Source organism: Leptonychotes weddellii, chromosome 9 (assembly GCF_054177405.1).
Source record: "Leptonychotes weddellii isolate Sample4059 chromosome 9, ASM5417740v2, whole genome shotgun sequence".
Lineage (NCBI taxonomy): Eukaryota > Metazoa > Chordata > Mammalia > Carnivora > Phocidae > Leptonychotes > Leptonychotes weddellii.
The window spans coordinates 63,693,622-63,721,545 of record NC_138377.1 but is presented as its reverse complement, the minus strand read 5'-3'; the positions used below and the strand labels follow the sequence as shown (position 1 = coordinate 63,721,545).

General features: G+C 41.0%; 1 protein-coding gene across 8 annotated transcripts in view; it reads right to left on the bottom strand.

Annotated features, from left to right (window-relative positions):
• Window positions 1–27,924, bottom strand: part of STXBP6 (syntaxin binding protein 6) — a 267,054-nt gene that overhangs the window by 98,332 nt on the left and 140,798 nt on the right. Inside the window, exon 2 of one of the 8 annotated variants that reach the window (XM_081830669.1) lies at window positions 15,637–15,779. The exons of the other annotated variants lie outside the window; for them this stretch is intronic. Coding sequence (XP_081686795.1) covers window positions 15,637–15,688 — 52 coding nt within the window. The 5' untranslated portion in view covers window positions 15,689–15,779. The remainder of the gene's footprint in view (window positions 1–15,636; window positions 15,780–27,924) is intronic. 8 annotated transcript variants of the gene reach the window in all.

Sequence of the window (27,924 nt, the reverse complement as noted above, 5' to 3'; positions counted from 1 at the left end):
CTGCAGGGCGAGGTTCATCTCATTTTAAAATGTAAGTCAAGAGCCTAAAATTGGTAATTGGGCATTTAATTGGGTATGTGAATGCACTTATTGGATTTTGAACAACTTCAACAGGTAATGTTTAAGAACATTAAAAATTACAGCAATGATGAACCAGATGCAAATGGAAAGTGAATGAATTTTGGCACTGTAATTTAACACATAGCTAACTAGTGTTTTGAGCTGAACATGTTGAGCTTGGTTGGTTTTCTTCAATTTTCTTATATGCCAGGGATTATAAAAATATTTTACTTTTTAAGCTTGGCGTCCCCCTCACAAAACTCCACCTTAAGAGTGTTTGATTCATTTCAGTAGATATATATTTGGCATAATACGTAATCCGTATTGCTGGAGCCTATAGGGAATACCAAGAAGTCTGAGCAATGTGAACATGACGTGGTTAAACAGCAGAGAGCATATGAGAACCTGGCCACTCACTGGGGCATCTAGACAGTCAGCTGGACGTCTGTCAATTGAACGGAATGGCCTTTTAACGATGATCTATAACCAAAGACCTCAAAGTCATTTATAATGACTGCCCGTGCTGCTGATTCCTCCTTCTTTTCTCAATTTCATTTTTACTTCTTTTATTTTAAATAGGTAATAACATTCACATGATTCAAAAGCAATATGTGAGACATCTCACTCCCACCTGTCACCTTCCTTCCCATTCCTTCCCACCTCCTCTACCCTCTTGTCTGAATCAAATTCGAGATTTGCTTTCTCCTCAGGAGGTGGTTTGAGATTTGCTTGAATAGATTTATGTGAGTACTATAAACCGGTAAGGGAACAATCATGCCTCTGTCCATTCTTCCTCAAAGGAAACTGCGAGCAAGAAGGAAGGATGACAGAAGTGCCCTGTTCCTAAAGTTCTCACTATGCCCAGTTTGGTCAGAGCCACCACAGGCCTCAGTGTTTCAACGAGTAAACACGAGAAAGATTCCTGAGAGTCTGGAAAAGGTTAAAAGTATGTGCACTCTAAAAAAAAGAGAAAACGAACAATAAAAAACTAGTGGCCAAGTAAATTACGCCCTGGGAGCCATGCCACTGAAGTAGGTTAGAAAATAACCTCTTTGGGAAAAAAAGGAAGGGAATTTCTATATATTCAGTTTATCATGCCTAAGAAATAATTAGTAATTAAATATTAAATGGAAAATAATATGTAAGATTGGTTTCGTTAGGGCTGTTATCTTCTGTAGCACCTTTATGTGTGATGTGAATAGAGGTCTTCCTTCTTAGAAGAGGAGGAAGAGGAGGAGGATGAAGATGGAGAAAGAGTGAGCAGCTCTGCATTCTAATGCCTTTCCTGTAATCCATTTTTTTTTTTTAAAGATTTTATTTATTTGTCAGAGAGAGAGAGCACAAGCAGGGGGAGCGGCAGGCAGAGGGAGAGGGAGAAGCAGGCTTTCCGCCAAGCAGGGAGCCCTATGCGGGGCTCGATCTCAGGACCCTGGGATCATGACCTGAGCTGAAGGCAGACGCTTAACGACTGAGCCCCAGGTGCCCCCTGTAATCCATTTTGATACTGGAATAAATACTCAGCATCAAGATATTATTGATCAACGGCAACAAAATCTCTCACCCTCTTCCTGTTCCCAACTGGCTCTCAGCTCTGGATCAATATTTCTTTTCATTCGCGCACGATGGGCTCATTCAGCACACTCTTACTTACTTGTCTTCGTCCAAGATAACCGACTCTCAGGGTTGGTTTGATGGCAATTCTATTATAGTCCTAAAGCAATTATTTTAAGAAGAGATGAGGCAAAAAGGAGAGGAACTGTACAGACAACTCGGCAGAATCCATTTTCTTCCCCTCCTTTGAATGTTTCTTGCCTCTCCACACAGCCTTTTTTCCCCTGAGCTCCAGGCACTCTTTTTACAAAACAGAAACAGGATCTTGGTTGGCAGGAGCTGCCTCGGTGAACAATAAAAAGCCCAGCAGAGAGAATGATTCCCAAGCCACTGCAGGGCAGCTCCTGAGGGGTCACGGAGGCAGCAAGGTCCCCGCTGCGGGTGTCTGGCGGCCCTGCTCCCAGCTAGCTACTGACCTGGGAGCAACACTTGCATGACTTGTTTCTTCTTTCTTTTTATCCTGTGGGCATATGCTCTCTCTCTTCACCCACTGAGTGCTGACTCTGTCTACCACGAGGCCTGACAGCCATGTACTCTGAGAAGGGTCTGGCTGCCTCTGTGAGTGAGGGACCAAGAAATGACATTACTGAACTGACATTTGTCTTCTCTCCTTCTCATGTTCCAAACTGTTGTGCTAAAGGGTACTGGGAAAACACTCAAAAACCCAACCCCAAACAAGTAACAACCCAGACTTACTAAGTCACTATATTGTTTAGAGGGTTCCCTAGGGAAATTAGCGGAAAGTCTCCTGAGCTAGGCCTCAACTAGGAATCTGCTTTGGATATTGAGGGGAAAAAAAAAAAAAAAAAGCAGTGGCTAGAAACATGATCAAACATTTTGAAAATTTCCTAGAGAATGTAAGTCCCAACCCCCCGGGGGTACAATAATGCTTAGTTTGTTTCCACACATTTACTCTGCTGTGGGTGAGCCTGCAGTTTGTCCTGGCGAAGGCTTTGTGCTCCATGTGCACAGAGAATGAAGGAGCATCTCTGAAGGACAGTGGAACTTCTGAAGGTCGTAGCTGGGACATATGCAGGAAGTAAGAGGGCCACGTCCCTAGCAATGGGACCTGCGGGCTGTGTGATGCGCTGCTCTCCTGTCATGTGCTGCTGGGGATTGGGGCGCTGTGTGTGAAAATGAGAGGTCAAAGCAGACATGAGAGCAAAAGTCTGGAAGCAGCGCAGTTCCCAAAAGTAGAAGAAAGTTATTAAAAATGACCAAATACACAGAAGTGGCTCATGTGTGAATCAATGATGAGAACGCGTCATGAACCAACAGATTATGATGAACCCAGACCTAACAAGAAAAGAAGGGGAGCAGGGACAGCTAGACGGCAGAAAAGAGGATGCAGTATTGTGGGAAATTCCAATTTTTGAAAGGTTAGACGAGTCACATTTCATAAGGTTTTCCATACGCATCCACTGAAAGGGTGTTCTCTCATTGCTTTGAGAATCCCCAAACCGAGGATACTGTGCAGATGCTGTCCTACTGTTTTGAGATCATTGTTCTCATACCCTTTCCCCTCCCCTATCACCTACTTGCATCCCCCTACACTTTGCAGGTAAGGTTACCACCACAGAGCAGTCCAGAGATTTGATCTTCTGGATTTTTCTGCAAATCTGAGCAGAATAGTAGAGTGGGCCTTCTGCGGGGAAGGCTCAGGCTGTATTCAGGTTTATGGGTCATTAATTCAAGGGTAAAACTCAGAGGCAGCACTCTCTACACCTTCCCTGGAGATCTATGTCTTCTGGAACCTCCTCATTTTCTGCAGGCTCTGGTGGGTGGCCAGAGCTCCTGCCAGCAGACGCAGTTTACATTGGCATACTCTTCAAGTTATGGCAGGAAAGCAAATCCCTGTTGAGGGAGCAGACCTCAGAAAAGAATTCAAGTCAGTATTTGAGCCTCCATTAAAAATATCATGAATAAAGGCATCTAAACTTTTAGCAGGAAAATGCTCAAAATAAGAAAAAATGTGAAGAACAACAAGTCAAACAAGAGAGTGACATTCACAAATTGAGCATATCTGAATACAGAAACACAATTTATTACTGCTGTTCACCTAGAGCTACTCATGACATGAAGGCATCTGGGTTATATGGGAGTTGACCTGAGCTCCCTGAAGGCAGGGGGACAGACCAGAAAAACTACCTGGGGGCTGTTCCCGGTAGATGTTGAAAAGCTAATAATCTGGGCTGGCTGGCGAGTTCTGATAGGATAATTGCAGTGTTAGGAGTAGGTAGAGTCTGGTCACCACCCTGGAGCTCTGCTACCAAATGAGTGGGAAAGAGGAAGAACTGTGCCTATCGGGGCTAGTGGTCAGCTGGAGGGATGTTGCACAGTGCAGATATATCACCAGGATCTTCATTAATAGGAAAGGTTCATTCCAATTTGCCCCAAATTGGCTGCTAATGGCCTCCAGATGGAAAGGTACAAATCAGTATGTTAGTCTTCTCCTCTCCATACCTTGGCGGGGTCCTCTCCTCACTCTCTGATACATCTTAACCTATCTCCAGATAGATTCCTACCTACAGTGACCACCAATGCCTACCCTCCTTCCCTCTTTTGGGTGATTGATCATAAGGGGAAGGGGTTCCCATACCTATTAGACCTGGCCCCAACTTAACTAACCTTGAGATGCCTGAACCTTGTACCTTTGTCTCCCCCTTGGATCCAGCAGAAGATGAGCACCCACAACCGCAGACCTGCCCCACCTGTTTCCAGAGCTCTACTTCTTGCCAAGTCTGCACTGACCTGCATCTATTCAGCTCTTTCACATGCCTCAGTGGGCTTGATTTAGTCATTCTCTTCCAGTTCTCTACCTCACTCATCGTCATTTCCAGTAAAGCTTCAAAAATAAATAGATAAATAGAACCCTTCTGCCAGATCTTCAACTTCTGACCTAAGTTCTTGCCCACCACCTCTCCACCATAAATTCAATGCTCCCTCATACATAATCAACTCCACTTGATAGATAATTCAAATTTATGCACTGAAAAGCTATCAATATTTTTGAAACTTGCATATTCTTTGAGCCAGTAATGCCATTTCTAGAAACTGCTCCTGGGGAAATAATAGTGAATGTGAACAAACTTTCAATTACATGGTGAAGTCATGGCATTGGTTATAATGATGAGACATGGCTAGTAACTTCCATTTCTAATAAGAAGGGATTGGTTAAATACATTATGACATATTTTCATTTATGAGTATTATGCAACAATTATAATTCTATAACATATTTTATGACATAGAAAGATGTTCATTAGAAAAGGAAATTATGAAATTATATGGATATATCTCATACTTATAATAATGTACATATTTCACTATATATGAAAGTATATAAAAAATGCAGTGTTCTTCTGAGTGTTAGAACTGCAGGCAGGTCAAAAAATTTTTTTCCTTCTCTGTACTTCCCTAATTTTCTATAGGCATCTATTATATTTTAATAAACTTTTTATTCTAGAACAGGTTTAGATGTACAGAAAAGTTGTGAGGAGAATACAGAGTTCCTCTGTGGGCATACCCAGTTTCTCCTGTTAACATCTTATGTAAGGGAGGTACATCTGTTGAAACTAATGAATCCTTATTGATACATTTTTATTAAGCCCATTCTTAATTCAGATTTCCTTAGTTGTTATCTAATGTTCTTTTTTTCTTCCAGGATGTCTCAGGATACCACAAAAATTTATGTCATGGGCCATGAGTAATGAATGAGGCCTCTACCCCCTCCACCTGCTGAGGGATCTGCTTTAAGTGAACTTAGACATGGGAACTCCCCACTCCCTAAAGTCTCCATGGTGAGTACTTTTAAAGGCTGCTATTAGATAAAAATTCCAAAACACTGAGTTTATTACAGAAAACTGACCCACTGCAATTGCTGGCCTGGAATCAGTCCGCAAAATCTCCATTGTGCTGTTTCGGTTTGGAGAGTTGACTCACTGGCTAGTTATTTATTCTTCCATAGTGTCTAAATGCCCCTGGGATTCTTCTAAAAGCTAATGTCAGACTATCCTCCTCGAGAAGAATGCCTTTTTAAAATATTTTGAATTGGACCTTTCCCACAACACAAGCTCTTAAATAACTGGCAAATAAAAGAACAAATCAACAAGCTATGTTCAAAAAGGGGGGAAAACAACAAAAACAAAACAAAAACCTGTCTTGTTAAAGACTGTCTTCCCTCATTAAGAAATAGTCACTTTTTGGCATCTAACTGACTAGCTATCTCTGCTAAAAGGCATGTCTTCTTACAGAGGAAAAAGGGAAGGTTTCAGTAAACCTTTGAAATTCAACAGATCCAACAGCCACTTACATTCTGTGTAGTGAGGCTCGTTGCAGATGAATCTACTCCTTATGAAAGAGTAGAAAAAACTCAGAACAATTTCCTCATGTAACAAACATGTATCTTCAAGCCTAATTTTGAAAATTGTTGGTTAAAATGACCTGAAGGAATGGCTGCAAACAGCTCATGATTCCCATTTCCATTCATAACGGAAATTTAGGAACAGAAGGTACCAATATCTCCATGTCTGAATCAACAAATTTTCATTGTAAATTTCAGTGACACACTGAAGGAATCCTATTCTGATCTGTTTCCCAAGGACAGGGATTCTAATAGAGCTCCCCTTTGCAAAAGCAATAAAAAAAACCCCCAAAGCTTGGTGGAGTGATGTCACCAAGATGGTGGCATACGTTGTTCCTGACTTGGCTCCTCCTTACAGGAACAACTAACAGCTATTCAAGAACAAGAAACCACTGACACATGGAACACTTCATCTAGAACTAATGATGTAATGTATGGGGATTAACATAAGAATAAAAAAAAAAAAAGATTTACTATATGCTAAAGTATCCCCATAGCATATACTGTCATTTAACCTAAAATAGAACCTACAAGTTAAAAAAAAAAAAAAAAAAAAAGAAACCACTGACAGACTGTAGAGCAAGAACAAGTACCCCCTCCAGAGATCAAGAGAGATTGCATTAGAAGAGTAAGAGAAGTGGCTACACATTGACCACACTGCCCACTCTCAGGCTGGTGCAGCACCACACAAAGCATCTCCCTGATCCTCTTGATTCCTCCAGTGGGAAAAGAGAACATACAGGGGCGACAACCATCTCCCCTTAGCACTGTGGGTTGCTTTGCGGGAGCCCCTACTCTGATCTCACAGGGCAATCTGTGGGGCTCAACCACTGGGAATCTGACTCTGATGGAAAGTGGGGAGGAGCTTGCAACCACCAGCACACACATCTCAGCAGACTGAGTTCTTACCCGCAATGCCCAAGTACTAATCCCAAACCCTGGTTTTGCTCATCAGCAGAACCAACTCTGACCAGGGAACTTGGAGGAGTATAAATCTGCCTCATTTGGATCCTCAGAAGAGGAGTTTTGCTGGCCCTAAAGCCTGGTTTGCTCATGTCCAGGCAAGGAGCTGAATCACGTCCCCACCCACTGTGAAGATTGTATTCTAGTCCCACAGGAACAGGAGGGCTGGTGACAGCTCCCGGAAGCAGTGTGTCCTAGTGGCACGGACGCCAAGAGGTGGGGGGCAAAGCCATTACTAGGTGTAGAGTGTTCCTGGTTTAGGCACAGTCAAGGGGATTAATTCATAGCCAAGGCTGAGAGTAGCTCCTGGTCCTTCTCAATCTGAAAGCCTGTTCAGGAAATTGAGAGGCGCTTAGAGAGGCCCCCTCTCCCTACTGTCCAAGCAAGGGAGTTGAGACACAGCCCCAACTGCTGTCTCCCAGCCCCATCTGACCAGAGGAGCTGGAGATGACTCTTGGAAGTTGTGCAGCTCGGCGGCACTCAAGTTGACATGTGGGCAGAGCCAACAATTTCCAGAGCAAAGCCAGTGGCCATGATAGGTTGGGGAACTTGGGATGCAGGTCGGCTTGAGTTAAGAAAACAAAGACCTTTACCAGATTTAGAGATGCTTCTCCTGCTACACCCAGACAGGGAATCTAATTCATAGCCCTGCTCATTGCTGACTACAGCCTTTGGCCTGTCTGACCAGGGAACCCAACCTGACCAGAGCACACGGGGAGCTGCAGAGGTCATTCAACGGCCCTACATATGGTGGTACTTGAACAGAGAGCACAGCCTGGGTCTTCCCCCAGTTCTGCACACTGTCCTCACCTGACCAGGGAATCCGGTGCACACTCTGGGCTGATTAAGGTCCCCAGACAGAGCTGTGCTGGTCCTGGATCCCATCCTACTGCCCTGCTGGGACAGAGAAGCTAATTCACAGCCCCATTTACTACTGAATACAGTACACAGTCCCAATCATCTAGTAAGCTTGACAAGAGAATCTAGGCAACTGGGGAGCACATCCTACAGACTCACTCGGGTAGGAAACCAAGCCATCAGTCCTAGCCAACTGTTCTCAGCCCCTGGCACAACTCCCATCCCCATTCTCAGAACTTGAACAGTTGTCAGGCCCCCAAGTAGACCATAATATCAGGCCACAACTGCCCATAGACATTACCAGCAGACACACCCAGAAACCCAAACTGTGGTGCCTGGTAAAGAACTATCTTTGCCAGAGCAAACCTGCAAAGTCTAGAAGAGGCACCTCAAATGTGCAGATACCAATGTGCAGATACCAATGTGCAAGGCATCGAGGATCATGAAAAATCAGGTAAATGTGGCACCATTAAGGGAAACTAATAAAGCTCCAAAAACAGACCTTAAAGGAAGATGTCAGAAGAACTTAGAATAATCCTCTTAAGGAAGTTTAGTGAATTACCAGAAAATGCAGACAGACAACTAAACAAAATTTTAAAAAAGTGCATGAAAAAAAATAAGTTCAACAAGGAAATATCTACCATCAAAACCAACCAACTAATCAACACACAGAGGGCGCCTGGGTGGCTCAGTCGTTAAGCGTCTGCCTTCGGCTCAGGTCACGATCCCAGGGTCCTGGGATCGAGTCCCACATCGGGCTCCCTGCTCGGCAGGAAGCCTGCTTCTCCCTCTCCCACTCCCCCTGCTTGTGTTCCTGCTCTCGCTGTGTCTCTCTCTGTCAAATAAATAAATAAAATCTTTAAAAAAAAAAAAATCAACACACAGAAATCCTAGAGTTGAAAACATAATAAAAAAATATAATTCAACAGAGAGTTTCAAAAGTAGACTCGACCATGCAGAAGGATCAGGGACCTGGAGGATGAGACACTGGAAATCACCCAATCAAAGGAACAAAAAGAAAAAAACAATAAAGAAGGGTAAAGGAAGTCTATGGGATTATGGGACACAATGAAAAGAATCAATTTTGCATTATGGAAATTCTAGAAAGAGAAGAGAAAGAGACAAGGACAGACAGTATATTTAAAGCAATCATGGCTGAAAACTTCCTGAACCAAGGGTCAGAGAACAGACCTGGAATTCTAGTACAGCTCTGGTTGCCTAAGACCTGGAATTCTAGTACAGCTCTGGTTCTCCTGGTTTTTTACTTGTTAGAGTAGTCTACCTGTTAACCTACAAATGAATGACATTTGTTCTTTCAGATATTATCTCAAGGTTTGCCTTCTCCCTAAAATCCTCCCTATTCAATGTTTAGTCAAAACTGATCTTTTCTAAACATCTCTAACCTTTGGGGTGCCAGGCTGGCTCAGTCAGTAGAACATGTGACTCTTGATCTCTGGGTTGTGAGTCTGAGTCCCATGTTGTGGGTAGAGATTACTTAAAATAAAATGGATAAAGCAGCAAAACAAACAAACAAACAAAAACTATATATATATATATATCTGAGAGAGAGAGAGAGACCTTTAAGTATCTTCAGGGTGAAAAGGATCCTAAAGAGCACTGGGTTCCATCTATGACATCCATGTCACTTGTGAAAGAAAATTCATTATCTCTTGGGAACAGAGGCCTATTCATTCATTCCATGGACAGAAATATATGAACATGGTGCTCAAGTCCTAGAAAATAAATCTGGTTTTGTTCTATTTGCTATCCTCAGGTATTTGAACTTAGTCTTCATGAATTTGCTCTTATTCAGGGTAAATATGCCTAGCTTCTCGAACTGGGATGATACATCGCCTTGTCTCCTTAATTGCTCTAATCTCTGACCTCTTCAGCTAAACCAGAATCTCCTACAGGTTAGGACAGTCTAATACTTTTTGTATATCACTTGCTGAATCTTCTACTTGTTCCAGTAGCTTAGAGTTCATCAAAAGGAAAAGGAAGTTTATTTTTGTTATTTTACTCTAAAATAATCTTCAATTGGTGCCAGTTTTTGACATATAGCATAGTGGTTGAAAACACTTTGCTTTGGAGACAGATTCAGCTCCAAGTCCCTGATCTGCCACTTCTTGTCTATATGACTTCAGCTGAGATACTTTATCTACAAAATAAAAAAGATAACAGTAACTATAAATCTGAACTGTTAATAAGAATCATAAATAAGATAATGCATTTAATGACCTTTAGTATAGGGTCTAACATATATTAAGCACTCAGTAAAGGCCGGTTATCATAATAATTATCTCTGGGAAATCTTTGATACCTAGAATTCATCAACAATTCAGATTAGATATTCTTGCTATTTTATTTTGGAATCTTGGTGGTATTGTCCTGTGGAATGCCAACAATTCAGTTCACCTTTATGATTTGTTACTTAACTTTAACCTTGAAATATTTAGGCTTTGTCCAGCACTTCAAGCAGACTGAACTTGTATCTGACTTTCAAAGAAACTCTACCATGATTATATCATTTTACTCTTTGCCACGTGCATCTTAGCTAACTCCGAGTTAAAAAAAATTACCAATAAAACAATTTGGGAGGACTTGCTTCAGGTCATGCAATTAGTTAGTAGATAAATATGGTTTATCCAAGTTTCCCAAGTCCTCGTCAAAAATGTCATGCTGTTTCTTGAATCCAAATAGGTACCGAACTATACCCTCTGCTCCTCGAACCCTTCCCAAAGAGGCAGCCAAACACGTACAGTGAAAACATGAAATCTCTTAGGCTGGTTTCTAAACAACTGACATGGAGCTATAGAATTTCATCTAGTTTCTGCCCCACCCCATGTGATGTGATGTCAGGGCTCAAAGCGTGAATGAGAACACATTCTGTCAGAAATGGGATTTTACGTCCACAAATTTATAAGCTCTCGACAGTCAAGGCCTCAATGAAAAGCCTGCTAAACTATTAGGTTCAATATGCCCTTTTCTCTACCCTTTGGTGTGTTGTTTCATTACAGTTTCTTTTTTTAAGTGTACCTTTTGTTAAAAGGTTATGTATCCACCCAGATTTTTTCCTCAAAATCAGCAAAACGTGGAACCTGTTCATTTATTATCACTAGAAATTAAGAAACTCCAAACCAAAACCGACCATTATACTTGGAACACCTTGCCACTATTAGTTTTTGCCTTCCATGGTTCAATTTTAATCTCTTCATAGCTTAAATGAAGAGGATTATGTTTTAAAAGGAATTCACTCTCCTCTTCTGAATTTAACCCTCCTTCCTAGAATCTATATTTGGATTCAACAGTCAGTGGTCTGAAACATTAATGGGCTTTCCATTGAGCCATTACCCCTTTTCTCTTTTTGTTTTGCAAACAGGGCTTATTAAATCTTTGCTGTAGGCACCAGGAATGAAGAACAGTGAGAGTGTGCTGATGTGAAAGGTTTCACTGAACTCAAGCAAATCATTTCTGATTTGCCACAACTCTTCAGCAGTAAATGCCAAAAAGCATGATGTTTGGATGGCAAATATAAATTCCCATCACATAAAACATAAGAAAAGAAAACCAAACCCACTCCTCTCCCTATACTCAGGGTTTAAGGCAGAGATGTCGACTGCAGATTCTTTCCATTAAGTATATTCAAATCATTGTGAAGAACAGATTTTGGTGCTAGTGTGGCTTGAAGCAAGTCCTACCAGCAATGATGGAAAGAAATTGGTATGTTTTAGGACACAGCATTTCCTTCTTTTAGCTATTCTCTATTATATTTTTAAGCTTAGATACACACACACCTTAAGTTTATTAACACACTGTTTAAAGACACACTACACAACTAAGTTTAATAACCAATCAAGCGAAGATATGGAAAGCAAAATCTGTATCTTTTTATTCCACATGAGTCACAGAAAGGTTAACCAACTCCCAGTTCAAAAACCATGGGTCTGCACACACATGTTTACATATAGTTTCTCTTTAACTTGACTAAAACGACAGCAGGGGGATTTTGTTTTAAAAGCATAAACCCATTAGGTTTAAGGGGAGTGGGAGTGAATACACACCAACAAAACTCTGCAAGCTAGAGACCAGATGGATAGGGGATTAGTGACCCAAGCAGGCCCAAGAAAGCTGACACCTAAGACAGCAGTAGGGAAAAAGCAGCCCAATTTACAGTATAGATTCTTCTCAAAGCTAAGATTTTAAGGCATCAGATACCTTTGAAATTAGGGGTGAAGGAGCTAAAATAGAAGAAATGGTGAAAGACTAAGAAGCATTTAGAGGCCCTATCCCCTTCTCTCTTCTTATAGATTGATGCCCGACTTTTCCCAACGCTCTCTGTACCAGATACAGGTTAGGGTGAGGGAAATGTATAAAAACAGTGGCTATTGCTTTTTTCTTCAAAGGGAATATTCACAGGGCACCTGGGTGGTGCAGCTGGTTAAGTGTCTGACTCTTGGTTTCAGCTCAGGTCATGATCTCAGGGTCGAGAGACTGAGCCCTGTATCCAGCTCCTCACTCAGCGTGGAGTCTTGAGATTCTCTCTCCCTCTCCTTCTGCCCCTCCCACTCGGCGCTCCCTTTCTCTCTCTCTCTCTCTCTCAAATAAATAAATAAATCTTAAAAAGGAAAAAAGGAGAACATTCACACACTTATGCTTAGACCTTCATTCCTCTTTTCATACTTAGCATCCAGGACCCTGGCAGTCAGCCCATACTTTATAGGCAGAAGACTAGAAAATCCTTCTCTGGGGAATCTAACCTAGATAAGGAAGCAGTAAAGATGCTGACATCAGGGGTTCCCCCAATGAAACAGCACAGACAACCCTACAGGAAAGCCCACATGTAATAATGCCCAACCACATGCTAAGGGCTTCTCATTGGCTTTTAAGACCCGACTCTTTAATATGAGCAGACAACCAAGGATCATTGAATCAAATCTTTAGTATTAAAGTTAGAGACCCAGACAATCAAAAGCAATTTGAAGAAAACAGAGACTATGCGGGAAGAAGAAAACTTAAAACAATAATGAAACTATCATTAATACTCTCAGAAAGGCAAAAGAAGATGATCTTTTGATAAAACAAGAACAGGATGCTATAAGATAGGAACATTCATAGAAGAAAATAGTGTGCTTGGATACTGTGTGTGTGTGTGTGTGTATGAATTAAAAAAAACCTCAATTACTCAATTATAGAGTTAAAAGCTAAAGTTAAGGAAATCCATTCCCTCCCCCTGCAAATAAAATTGGAAGACAGGAAAGAAGTAAAAAGAAATTAGAGAAATAAATCCAGGAGTGTCATACTGATCAGGGTCCTTTGCAGAGAACAGAATTCATGCTAGTTAAGTAGAAACTATTTCTTACAATACACGGAATGACATCATCACTAGAAGTGCTAAAGACACAGATTTGGGGTTGAGCTTTTAGTACAATTCCTAAACCAAACCAGAGATGTAAGCCACCAAGAGAGCTGCTACCACTTGTAAGATAAGGAGACTACCTCCCAAAGTAGCAAACTGCTATGCAGAGCTGCCAAATCCAGAAGCATGTTATTGTTGCCCAGATCAGGGAGTCACAGCTATTGCTCTTGGATCCAAAGCCAGGCTGTGCCTGTCATAATCCATATGAGAAAAATGGATGGCAAGTATCCTGCTTCTTGACCCTTACAGAGTTAGTGACCAAACACTGGAATGCCTATTAATGCTGTGCCAGGGTAAAAAGCCTCCATGACCATGCTAGCCAACAGGTTAGGAAGAAGTACACTTGAATCTAAATCACATTCAGAACACTAGCTGCAAGAGTCTGGAAAATACAGCATTTAGCCTTCCAGCTCTTTAGTACCCAAAGGTGAACTAGAAGGAAGTTGGAATGGATGTGAGATAATGTACCATATCTATCACAATGTTCTCAACATCTGAATAACAAAATCTCAGAAAGATAGATAGATACACAGAGACAGAGAGACATGGGTGTTGGGTGAAAGGAGGTCATGCAAGAAATAATTCAAGAAAATTGGAAGAAATGAATTTCAACACTGAAGGGGCCCACTGAGTCCAAGTACAATAGATGAAAAGAGGTCACACCTAAATATATTACTGCAAAACTTCAAAACACTGAGAGTTAAAAGAAGATCTTACAAGCTTCCAAAAAGGCAGAAAATAAACATCATCATACAGAAAATAGCAGAAATTTGAATCCTTTTGGACTTTTTAACAACAATAGTGGAAGCTAGAATGCAATGGAGATCTATCTTCAGAATTTCAAAGGAAAATCATTCCAACTTAGAATTTTATACCCAGCCAAGCTATCAGTCAAGTATCAGGGTAGAATTACAACACATGTAGGCAGGCAAGTTGCTTATGTCTAGTGTACTGTTGTCATACTGGGCTCTAATTTGAGCCTCACCCCAGGACCTCTCTTTTCCTCTCTCCTGTGTTGAATCTCTCTTTCTTGTATCTCATGTTTTCATCTTGCTCAACAAGTTTCCTTTGTTCTCAAGGAGTTTCCTTAGGGCACTCATAATAGAGCTTATAATACCTTCTGTGCACAGACACCTTTGGACAGTATGTCATTTAGGGGTCCAAATAAGGCTGAAAAACAAGTCCAGAGAAGAGACTGCTTCCATGAGTCATGGAGTCCTTCTAACAGGCTTACAGACATTTCATTTTCAGGCAAAAATGTGTCCAATTTTTAAAAAGGATAGGATAATCAATTAGGAGTTTAAGTCCATCTCTCACAGTGCTGTTGTCTCTGAAAGATAAATGGGGTCTAATTATATCTCAAACACCCTGTTTACATCCTGTTAGGTTTACCCTGTGTGTCAGAAGACAGAGAAAATGTTGAGTTCAGTAAAAGATCGCAAACTCATTTTACACTAAAACTTCACCATTCATTCATCCCCTGCACCCCCCTCCCAATATCTGTAAATAAACGATAGTGTCAGGAGAGATCCATTTGGAAATTTACTTAGAATCTGTTTGAATACTGTAATCTATTATCATTTACCTAAATAGAGGAACCCTGATATTCTTTTCACCCATCACTGGTATTAGCCTTGAGGGCACCCATATCTCCTTGATAGTTCAGGAAAAGTTATCTGAAAAAATATTGAAATAACAATATTGAAAAAAATATTGAAAAAATAAAAAATTAAACTTTGATTTGTTCAATATATATATATACATAAAATCTCCATACCACATTGAAAGATAATTCTCATGGAACACTGTTCCTTCTCTTCTGACATTTCCATCATCAAACTTCTAATGTCTCAAATATGCAATGCTACTTCCATCTCATGATCTTTGAGCACGAATTTTCCTCCTTCTAGAATAGACTTCCTGCCCCCTTTTTATTAACTGATCAATCCTTCTGAGGACAGCTTAAAAGTCACATGCTCTGGACTGCCTTTGCAGGACTGCATAGCCAGATTTGGCTCCCTTTATAAATGCTCATATTCTTAGTACTTCTCTTTCTTGGCACCTACGCTAGTGTGTAATTATGTCTTTCTGAAGCTATTTGACTGTATGCCTACCTTTTCCACACATAGGTCTTTATGCTCACCCATGTATTTGCAGTGTCTAACACAATGCAGACAGCCAATGAGTACTTTTATACATAGATGAGTTAATAAAAAAGAAGGAAAGAGGTGTGGATAGAAAGGGAAGGAAAGAAGGAGTGACAGAGGGAGGGAAGATGAGAGGATGGAAGGGAGGGGAAAGAAAGAAAAGTTCTAGGACTATATCTTCAGTTTATGTAGTAGTATTTAAATCTAATTTTCATTACTTATTTGTCTGTCCATTTGTCCGTCCGTCCATCCATCCATCCATCTGTCCATCCATCTCTTTTGCTTTGACAATTTCAGAGGTTGCCAGACGACTTGGAAAATGAGCCAGATGTGTCTATAGTCTTCTAACAGGAAAATAACTCTGGGAGGGAAGAAAACATGGAGTTGTATCCATAGAAGGCAGTCTTGATTCTTGGCCAACCATACCCTTTGGACCGAGAATGTCTCTTTCCAGAAGAGTTGTGCAAAGGGCAGGGCCCCTACTCCTCCATGTTGTCTTCTGTGAGCATTGGAAGCAGACTGCCTGAGTGGGTGGCTGACCCTGGTACTTGTGCCCAGCTGTCACACTGATAGCACTCATCTCACAATCCTCTGGGCGATGCGGCTCCCACACTGGCTCCATCTGGCCCACAGGCTGCAGGGCTGCTGAGCCACAGCAAGCCACCAGGGAGAATATCAAACGTGAGGTGGGCTGTTGCCAAGATGCCACGAAACAGGGGCATGGCGAGAACCAGAAGAGAGCCGAGGGGACCCTGCACTTTCTCAACTATCAATTACTGTAAATGGAAGTCCCATGTTCCCAGACAGGGAGCAGAATGAGCCCCATTTTCCACACTCTGCTGCTCTGAAGAGCTCTTTGGGGAGACGTTCAGCAAGGAGAGCCCAAGAATGGCACTGTCAACAGCCAAGCTGCGAGGGGGCATTGTGCGCTCTGCCCTCTGGGTTCTGGAGCAGAGCAGTCTGCCCACTCAGGTGTCCAGACTTTGTCCCCATTTTATTAACAGAGGACAAGAAAAACCTGGGCTTTCTGGCCTTTCAGGTGATTAAATACAGCTCTAACAACAGAAAAACAATAGCTAAAACTCAAGAGAGCTTATTATGTGCCAGGTCCTGTTCTAAGTGTTCTGTATATATTATATTTAATCTTCCTCACAAATGTAAAAAATTTACCATTCTTAAATCCATTTTACAGATGGAGAAACAAAGGTACAGAGAGGTGAAGGAATGTGCCCATGGTGACACAGTTAGTAGGTGGCAGAACTGAGATTAGAACCTAGCCATCAGGCATTCAGAGTCTGATTGTGACCCATCAGCTACCTGGCTAGGTTGGGAACCCCAAGCATGTAAGAGTGTCAGGTAATATATATAGATTAATAACAACAAGAATAAAACCGTGACTGTGCAAAATGTAGGGTATTAAAGAGGGATCTGTGTTAGACCTGTACCTCTGAAACAAATAACACATTATATGTTTAAAAAAAAAAGAAGATAGCAGGAAGGGAAAAATGAAGGGGGGGAAATCGGAGGGGGAGATGAACCATGAGAGACTATGGACTCTGAGAAACAAACTGAGAGTTCTAGAGGGGAGGGGGGTGGGGGGATGGGTTAGCCTGGTGATGGGTATTAAAGAGGGCACGTACTGAATGGAGCACTGGGTGTTATACACAAACAATGAATCATGGAACACTACATCAAAAACTAATTATGTAATTTATGGTGATTAACATAACATAATAAAATAAAAAACATAAAGAGGGATCTGTGTTTTCCAATTATGACCAAAATCTTGTGGGGATTACTCACAACAATGAGGGCTATGAGGGATACCTGATATCAGGTACTTCAATTTCCTGTGTTCAAATGGGAATAAAATATATGCTCTCCCCCACTAACATTTTCCAGAAGTTACAGAGCTAGAAAATAGACTTCCTTAGTAACATTCAAGTTTAAGATCGCAAATCTCAGAACATTTCAGAAACAGCTAGCTTTCAGTAAAATCTGAGTCTGAACTTTAGTTCAGTCATTTCTCTTTTGGGCAAGTGGCATTTTACAAAAGAACATAAAATAGAAAATAATGATAAAATATAAATAGGAATAAAAATCACAGCCAAGGGTCATAAAAATATGCATATAGCATTAAAACAAAGAAAAGGAAAAAGCACATGATATGTTAAGCTCTCTGGTAAGGGAGCACGGGACCAGATGAAGTCACATTAGAGAATTCGGTCTCTGTTTTAGAAATCAAGCAGGAATATTATAATTAGGTTTGCATTTGAGACATAAAAAGATCCTGGTAGAGTTGAGGATTTCCCAAATGGAAAAGGACAGAAAAGACACAGATCAATTTGGAAAGTATCTCGGTGTTCTATAGGAGAAGATGCAGGTCTAAAAAAAACCAATGTGCTTCGGTAACTGACTTGAATTTCAAAGGTGAAGAAACTGGAAGGCCAAGTCCAATTCTAAGGTTTCTGGCTCAGGGAAATGGATAGAAGGTGATGTAGTTAGTCATTCAGGACAGGAAGGCCGGGAGGTGCTGTGTGGCGCCTGGGTTCAGGTCAGGTGGGAATATGTGACAGGTAGCTGGGCAGGGTAGAGTGGGCAGAAGACCAGGGACAGTCTAGTTAACTGGAGGAGGAACAGGACAGGCACGTCTCCCAGCAACAGAAAAGTTAATGCTGCTTAGAAGAGCTCTATACAGATCCCAGGCCCCCAAAGCTGTAGAAGGCACTGTGCTCTCTTTTGACTGTATTCGTAATCTGAGAGTTGGCTCTGCTCACATGTGTAGGCTTTATGGGGAAAACACGGCACAACTCTGTTCCTGCTCCAATGACTCCTCCCCACAGGCAAGTGGGGCAGGGACATACACCCCTTTACCTGGACTCAGGAACTCTCGCATATTGCACCCACAAGGTGGCAGCTACCAAGCAGATGAAAGGCCAAGTGGCTTCCTGTTTGTAGAACTTCCTTGAAACTTTAAAGTTTTCTATTCTAATTCTTCTTTTTATTTCTCCCCCTGTTTTTTTTTTAAATGGTCAGGAAAAATTCTCCAACTCCTTGTATCTCACATCCCAGTGGCTTTACATTATTTGCCTTGAGCCTATCCGGCTATTTTTCTCTACCTCTCATGAATTAGTTCTGACCTCTAATAACGCCGGGTCAACATCTATTCACATATCAATCACGAACCATGGTCAACGTGTTAAGCATTTAAATGTTTCCAAGAGATGTTTCCTCACTGAAACAAGTCTAATTTACAGTTGGTCAAAATGATGAGTTATTCTAGTATCAAGAGTGAGAAGGAGCAAAGAACAGAATGTAAGTGTCCAGGTTCTTTCATTTTGAAAGGATCACTTGACTCACTATAGCCAGGAAACTAGTTCAAAGTCACAAGAATTCCCACCTGAGGCTATTTATCCCTTTCTTTGTTCCGTTACAAAAGAGTGCTTTGACTCAGGATTGAAGGAGGGACTTGGATGGTGGGTGAAGTGATTTAAATGTAATGTGCTTGCATTCCATCTCAAGTGTCATTGGTCTGCTTAGACTTAAAACCACAGGCTTTAGCTTACTGGAATTCATGCCCAGTGAAAGGAAGAAGGTTCTAGGAGCTGTACTTAATTTCTTCTAAGAGCTGTGGTAGCACCAGCCACTCCTACAGCTGCGTCCCTGTGTTGAGCAAGCTGCCCATATGCCCACTGATGCCTTGTAGAGGTCCAGATATACACAGAATTGAAGTTACACCCATTCACACACAACATAATCAAAGACACAATTGAAAAAAAATTCTCTTAAATGTGGAAGAGATAAAAACAGTTTCAATTTTAAAAAAAAGATTTTATTTATTTATTTTAGATAGAGCGAGCAAGAGAGAGAATGAGCAGCGGGGAGGGGCTCCATCCCAGGACCCGAGGATCACACCTGAGCCCAAGGCAGAGGCTTAACCAACGGAGCCACCCAGGTGCCCCAAAGCAGTTTCAATTTTAATGGTAAGTGAGGATACTGAGACCTTCAAAAGTAGCAGCTGACACAATTACAGAGCATGGGCCCTGGAGGCAGTGAGCTGACGTGCCGGCCCCGCTTCTCAGGGGCTGTGTTACCGCGTGTTAGACATACTGCCTGACCTCTCCGGACATCTGAGGCCTCAGCTGCAAAGGAAGCAATAAGTACACTTCCTCTTTGGGATGTCTTGAGGATGAAATGAAATAATTTATATGAAGTGATTAATGAGGTTCCCAGCACACAGAGCTCCCTAAACATCAGCTACCTTAATTATTACATCTATCAACATCACTCTTAGTGGAAACTGAAAGAGAAGGGTGTGGGATATTTTTGGTGGGGCTGAGGTATGGGCTACAGCTAGGCTCTCTCCACCCTCGGAAGTCTAAATGCAGAAGAGGCAGCAACACTTCTGAAACGAAGGTCTTGGGCAGAGATGCCACACAAAGATTCTTTAGTCCTTCAAGTCCACAATCCAGCATTCTCAAGATGTCCACCAACCTGTCAGGCTGCTGGCACCCGGCTGGTTCTGCTCTGGCCGTGGCTGTTCCCCACATGTCGGCATTACTAGGGGCATAACGGACTCAAGTTTAGCTCTACCAAGAAACCTCCTACATATGTGGTACTGGAGACTATCCCATAACCACCATCATCTGTTATGGATTTAATTTCTAATAGAAGCATGCAAAGAAGAAGAAATAAGACAAGAAAAACAAAGGCAACATGTGTGTGTGGATTGCTGTTGAGGCCACAGTTCATTTTTAGGTTCGGATTCTGGAGTCCTGGGGTGGCTTTTTTTTCAAGAACAGAATCTGCTGTCCAGGAGATAAAACAGACGAGTTTAAATAATTAGAGGCTTGTTAATATGCGGTTACCTGGGTCCCACTTGAACCCACTAAGAAAGAATCTCCTGGGAGGGAGGAAAGACCCAGGAAACTATTCTTTTTTTTTTTTTTTTAAAGATTTCATTTTATTTATTTGAGACAGAGAGAGAGAGCACAAGAGGCGGTAGGGTGAGAGGGAGAAGCAGACTCCCCGCTGAGCAGGGAGCCCGATATGGAACTCGATCCTAGGACTCCAGGATCATGACCTGAGCCGAAGGCAGTTGCTTAACCAACTGAGCCACCCAGGTGTCCCCCAGGAAACTATTCTAACGAGCAGCATTTCATGCATATTAAAGTTCGAGAACCACTACTCTTGGAGTTCATAATTTAGTAGAGGATACATACATAAAAGCTCTTCTAAGACGAGACAGTCTCTCACAGGTGCCATAAAAAAGCTATGGAATACAGCAGCTGAAAAAGGAGAGTCAATCCACACAGGTAAATCTAGGAGAACCTCCAGAGTGGGAATTTAGAAGGAAGTTAGGATTAAGAGCACAAAAAAAGCTGGGCTAGGAACCAGGAACAACAGGACACTGGAGTGTCACTGGTAGAGGGAACCAGCTAAGCAAAAACACCAGGAGAGTAAGCAAGACTGAAATATGTTGGAGCAGGTAAATATGGCTGACGCTCAAGTGAGTGGGCTGGTAGGGAGGGGGTGAGGGTTTTAGGTAAAGGGAGACAAGGCTGTACAGCGGGATGAGATATAGGACAGAAGGCCTTTAATGCCAGTTGGAGTCTGGGTGCCAGTGTTTCTTTGCCATGAATTGCTGTGGAAGGCTGTTGCAGGAGGGGTCCAGAACTGTATCTGGGCTTTGACAAGGTAAGTCTCTGGAAAGGGTTACTCAGGCCCACAATCCCTTATATGCGTTCCTAAATCCAAAAAGCTGCAGAAACAACACCCCCCTTTTTTTGCATCTCATTTGGTGGCAAAATCTGCCATGAAATGAAGTGTGATTACTTACAGTCATTATTTATCCAATTTATCATGAATCTTCATGCATTCTGTTGTAAAAATATTAATAATGTGTTTGATTAGGGGTGCTGCCTTGAGCCCCACTTGGGGATGTTACAGAATTTAGTTCATGTACTAAATAACATTCGTGAACTCAGAAAAATTCTGAATTCCAAAACACATCTGGGCCTAAGGTTTTGATAAGGAATTGTGGACCTCAACAAACAATGGGAGACACTTAGTAGCCTCGATGCTTTAAGAGACCAAGGAAACCTTTCAAGAGGTGATACAGAAGGATGGGTAACCTAGTGGCCGATTTTCTAGGACCGGTTTGTCCAAAAGGGAAGGTGCCCTTGGACTGTGTAAGTGGTTTGGCTCTTATAATTCCTCTTCCTTGTTATTATCGGTCCTGCCTCCCTGTATCCCCAGGTGTTAATAAGCAAAGCCTGTGGTGTTGCAAATTGAAAAACAGATGGTGGACCGATGTAGACAAAGGCTGATTTCATCTTTGCACGGCTGCCTGAGTATGCATGTGTCTCTACACCAGGTCCAGCAACTGCAGAGCTGTAGAGCTCCTCAGAAATCATTTAGTTCAACTCATTCATTTTGCAGATGAGGAATCTGAGAGCAGAGGAAGGCAGTCTTTGTTGGAGAGCTCACATCAGAGGCTTGCACAGTCAACATTCATTGAGCACCCCCAAGTTCCCACCTCGGACCATACAATCTCTTATAGAACGAGGAGTCCATCTATGGTGACTAGAGGTTGACTTGTACAGGGAGCATTAACAAACACTCCTGGAGAGTGGTTTTCATAAGCATAACTGCACTGCTGGGAATTACACTGAGGCCTACCAGAACCACATGCTTTTCTAACCAAGTATTGACATGGCAAGAGATACGGGTTTGAGTTCAAGCTATACCAATGATTCATATGAAGAAAAACTAAGGAAATAATAAAAAATGTTGTTTTTCCTTTAAAGATATTCAAGTTTATATAGAGGCCTTAAGTTATATAGGTATAAGCCTATGTATATGTGAACCCCTAGAAAAACCAAAGAAACACAGAACTGCTTACCATCCTCTACACAGTGAAGAACTTTAAGCTTAGAAACTATAGAAGAAATGACAGTGGAAAAAAGATCTACAGATTTAACCGTACAGTCTCATTTATTTTTGCATGATTTAAAAGATCATAACCAAAATAAGAGGCAAAGACATAAGGGGAAATATTCTTAGCAAATATTTCACATACAGGCCGTGTTCTTTTCTCTAGAAAGAACTCACCCAAAGCAGTGAGAAAAACACCCAAACTCTTAAATAATCAGGTTAAGGACATGAAAAGACATTTGCCAAAAGAAGAACTACTGTTAGTAAGCACGTCCATGGCAAAATGTTTAGGTACCCCACAGTGCAACACGAACAAACACATGAGTAGTGCCAGAGGTTGCCTACAAGTTGGCACAGATTAGAAAAATGACAACAGTCAATGCTGGTGGAATAGGATGAAACAGATTCCCTGATACATAACTAGTAGCAACAATTTTGGAAAGTTACTTGGCAAATACAAGCTCTTCAAAATATTCCTATCCCTTGACCTAGTATTTCTGCTTTTGGAAACCTACCCTAAAGAAATAATGAGCCCTACACGGTTATTTACTGCATCAGTATTTATAGTACTAAAAATTATAAACCACCACCCTATTCAACAATCTAGTGAAAGAGAAATACATCAAAAAGTTTCTATTCAAAATAATATTATGCAACCAGTGAGGTGATGTTTACTTAATCCTAGGTAGTAACAGGAAAATGCTTATGACTGAATTGTAATGAACAGATGAGAAATCAAAATGGTTCATACAGAATGATTATAACTTGGTAAATAAATTAATCTACAAAGAAGGGGGGGGGAAACCAAACCAAAGCCTGATTGGAAATAAAGCAAAATGATTATATCTGGGTGATGAGCATGTAAGTCATTTAATTAATTTCTTCTTCACACTAGTCTATATTTTCCAAAATATCTTTAGATATTGTATATTATTTGATTTGGAAATTTATTTCAATGAAATTGGTCTTCCTCTTATCTCAGAGTGTCAAAAGATACTTCTTAGGAAATGATGATAAGGAAGTTCAAATTAGGGGCGCCTGGGTGGCTCAGTCGTTAAGTGTCTGCCTTTGGCTCAGGTCATGATCGCGGGGTCCTGGGATCGAGCCCCGCATTGGGCTCCCTGCCTGGCGGGAAGCCTGCTTCTCCCTCTCCCACTCCCCCTGCTTGTGTTCCCTCTCTCGCTGTCTCTCTCTCTCTCTGTCAAATAAATAAAAAATCTTTAAAAAAAAAAAAAAAGTTCAAATTAGCACAGATATTACAGGGATATCTTGCTTAATAAATCCTTTAGAGAAACCACTCTGTGCCAGGAGGAATTCGAAGTGCTTTTCTGCCTCACGGAATCATGTTAACAATCCTGTGAGGTGGGTACTATAATTATCACCATTTTATATAGGACACTAGGAAAGTGAATAACTTGTTTGGATATCATGCATGCATCTACTAAGAATTCAAACCCCAGCTCCTGAGTGGTTTGGCTCCTGAGTGGTGCTCTTAAACACCATGCTATGCAGCTGCTTGTTGACCTCTGAAGTAAGAGGATCTTTGGATATCATTAGTATCAACTCTCATTTAAAAAAAAAAAAAGAAAAATAAAGAAACACAGGGAGGTTAAGTGACTTGCTAAATGCCACACAGCAAATTATCCAGTAGGTAAACAGAATATTATGTTTTACAGATTATAATTTATAAACACTAAGGTTAAAATGAATGCAAACAATCTTATGTCATCTCCTCAATTTTACTGTTAATATACAATTTTTGTTTCCATCTTCTTAGAACCTATATTAAAGGGGAAGGCACATTTCTGTGGTCTGTAAGGAGAAGTCATATCCCTGAAGTCATAGGGCTAACACATCTCAAATTCTTTCCTCTCTGTTCTATCAGAGAGCTACATTTCAACCCAGGCAGGATAACATGATCACCGAAATATCTGTATCAAAGTACCTACTGGGTGTGGCACTATCCCAGGCTTTGTAGAGCATCAGACTCCAACAGAACCCTGAGCTACAGGAGAGCAGGATAAGACTCAAAACGAAACATAACCATTTGCCAACAGCAAGAAAGAAGCTCTGTGTACGCTTATTTTCTAATCGATCACGAAGTCCAAAATAAACTCCAGGCTTCCTCACTGCATCTGATATAGATTAAGAGAGTCAGACCTCTGCTGGGAGAGTGACGTTGGGAGGGCCCTACACCAAATAACTGGGCTAAATGACAAGAGAGAGTTTTACAAAATTGTTCCCCTTGAGCTACTGTGGCTTAGTCATGCCTAATTTTTTTTTTCAGCATGCTATTTTGAGGTTTCTGGACTTGTCTTCATGCGATCAAAAGAGAAGGCAATGAGGTCTATATCAGATTGTAAAAATGATAGGACCCAATGTTGCCATGAAAATCACAAGGCTGAATTATCTCCCGTCCAGCACTGAAGCATCAGCCTGTCCTATAAGGCGATTACAGTTGTCTGTCTTCTCTAAAGGAACCGGGACTCCCAATGGCCAGGCTCTGACTAAACATCAGAAAGAAATGATGACCAGCAAAATCTAAGCAGAGGTGAAGGCAATAAAAACTGGGATGTATGTGTAATTGGGAGAAGGAGCAATTCTGCTTAGAGTAGCGCAATCTGTATTATCCCGGGATAGACAGTCTTGAAATTTACAACTGAAAGCAAGAAACTTCGATTTAAAAGTCAAAAATTCAAAACTAAGAATCTGATTACTAGTCTTTGCTAAATAAAGGAAATTTTATTAATTTGGACTATATAGATAGGTTTTTGGGTATGTGTTTTGGCTTTTTTACCTATTTTAAGAAGCAGGACTAAGTATAGACTATATTAACATTTTCTCTCATTACATAAAATCAAAATGTACTCAAATCCAGCTATTTAGGGTCATTTTAGACACATACACACTTTTTTGAAATAAAAAAATGAATGAATTACAAAGACATACTCATCAAGATGGCTGGATTTAAAAAAATTAAATAAATAAATAGGCTGGCAATACCAAATGAAGTCTAGGATTTGGAACAACCAGAACACTTACGCATTGCCAAGTGCAGTGTAAAATGTTACAACCACTTGGAAACGTGCTGGCAGTTTCTGATAAAATTAAGCGTAACATTTCTAGTAATTCCATTCTAATCTGTGTACCCAAGAGAAATGAGTGCATATGTCCACAAAGAGTTAGACTAGAACGTATGAAGCAACCTTATTCATAATAACCCCAAACTGGAAGAAACCCAAATGTATAACAACAGGAGAAAGGTTAAACAAATTGTAGCCTGTCTATATAATACTTCTAAGCAATAAAAAGAAACTATTTACACTTACACAAGCAACAACCTGGAGGAATCTCAAAAGCATACTGTATGAAAGAAATCAGACATAAAAGAGTTAATACACATTGTATGATTCCACTTACATGAAGTTCAAGAACAGGCAAAACAAAAACCATGGGGACCAAAGTCTGAATACTGGTTCCCCCTGGGGATGGGGGCCATTGACTGAGAAGGGAAACACAAGGGAGCTTTATGAGTTGCCAGAAATGTTCTACATCTTAATCTGGCTTGATATTCAGCTAGGTGTTCACATATGCAAAAGGTTATCAAGTGGTACACTTAAGATGTGTGGATCTTACTGTACGTATATTACACTTCAATTAAATAATGAACAACAGTGAAGACACTAGTTTTTCTTACATTTTTTAACATTAAATATTTGATATCTGTGCATCTAAAAGACAACTGGAAGTCTGTTTATAAGTAAGAATTATAATACCTATTTTTTGCTAATGAGAGGATGAGCACAAGGTTTTAGCTGCAAGAATGTCCATTGTAAAATTATTTCCTACAAATAAAAATCAGAAAAACAAATTTAAATGTCCAATGATAGGGGATTGGTTGTAGGCCTATTTATGTTAGAACATCATACCTGAACTAAATAAAAATACACAGGCAGAAAAATACACTGTTGAATATACAGTTTTAAAATGCAACAGATTTTGGGGCGCCTGGGTGGCTCAGTCTGCCTTCAGCTCAGGTCATGGTCCTGGGTTCCTGGGATCGAGCCCTCTATCAGGCTCTCCGCTCCGCGGGAAGCCTGCTTCTCCCTCTACCACTCCCCCTGCTTGTGTTCCCTCTCTTGCTGTGTCTCTCTCTGTCAAATATATAAAAAAATCTTTAAAAAAAATTAAAATGCAACAGATTTTATCTTTAGAGGACATCTTTTTTCTTTTTAAATCAGAATATCAAGACATAGTTTGCATGAGTGACTGTAAAAGTGTTTTTAAAATAAATAAATGTCCAATTTTACAGTTAGAAGCATAAAGAACTAAGTATAAAAGCGAGCAAGAAGCAGGAGCAGAGACCAGGGAAGGAGCCGTCACCGTGGCTGCTCCAGAGTCCATTTTTTCCTTCACTTAAAGTAGTAGACTCCTTTTTTGAATAAAATCTTAAACAGATCTCCTATATACAAACCATGTAAGAACAGACGTGCTCTGGTAGGAGGGGAAGGGTGTATGAGTATAAGGAATTCTTTTTTTTTTAAAAAGATTTTATTTATTTTTTAGACAGAGAGAGACACAGCGAGAGAGGGAGCACAAGCAGAGGGAGTGGGAGAGGGAGAAGCAGGCTTCCCGCCCAGCAGGGAGCCTGATGCGGGGCTCGATCCCAGGACCCCGGGATCATGACCCGAGCTGAAGGCAGACGCTTAACGACTGAGCCTCCCAGGCACCCCTGAGTATTGGGAATTCTGCTTCACTATCCCCTGACATATCTCCAAGACCCAAAGGACACAGTCTGAAAACCAGCATCCTATGAGATAAATTTCAAACTTCAAGTGTTAAAGATTTCACATCCCTCCATCTAATTGGAAGGTTATCTTTCCTTCCTTACCTGTGAATACTGTCTTATGTAATTTTTCTTTTTTTTTTTTGCCAGACTGGCCTCGTTACTGTTCCCAAAGATACCTTGTACATCCTGATTCCTCCTTTATTCTGAAACGTTCCAGTGTTCCTCCTTTATTGCATTACTGCTCATTCTGGAAGACCGGCTAAATTTCCACATCCCCTCAGATATCTTTCCGACTAACACCAACCTGGTGAAATACCTCTACTCTGTATTATTCACTTGGTTAATTCACTTCTAAAGATTCTCTATTAGTTATCTATAGCTACTATAATAAAGCACCAGTAACTTAAGTCTGAAAACAACACAAATTTATTACCTTATGGTTGTCCGTTAAAAATCTGACGCGGGTCTCCCGAATAGCCAGAGGAACGTTGAAAAAGAAAAGCAAAGCTGGTGGGATCACAATTCCGGACTTCCAGCTCTATTACAAAGCTGTCATCATCAAGACAGTACGGTACTGGCACAAAAACAGGCACATAGAGCAATGGAACAGAATAGAGAGCCCAGAAATGGACCCTCAACTCTATGGTCAACTAATCTTTGACAAAGCAGGAAAGAATGTCCGATGGCAAAGACAGTCTCTTCAACAAATGGTGTTGGGAAAATTGGATAGCCACATGCAGAAGAATGAAACTGGACCATTTCCTTATACCACACACAAAAA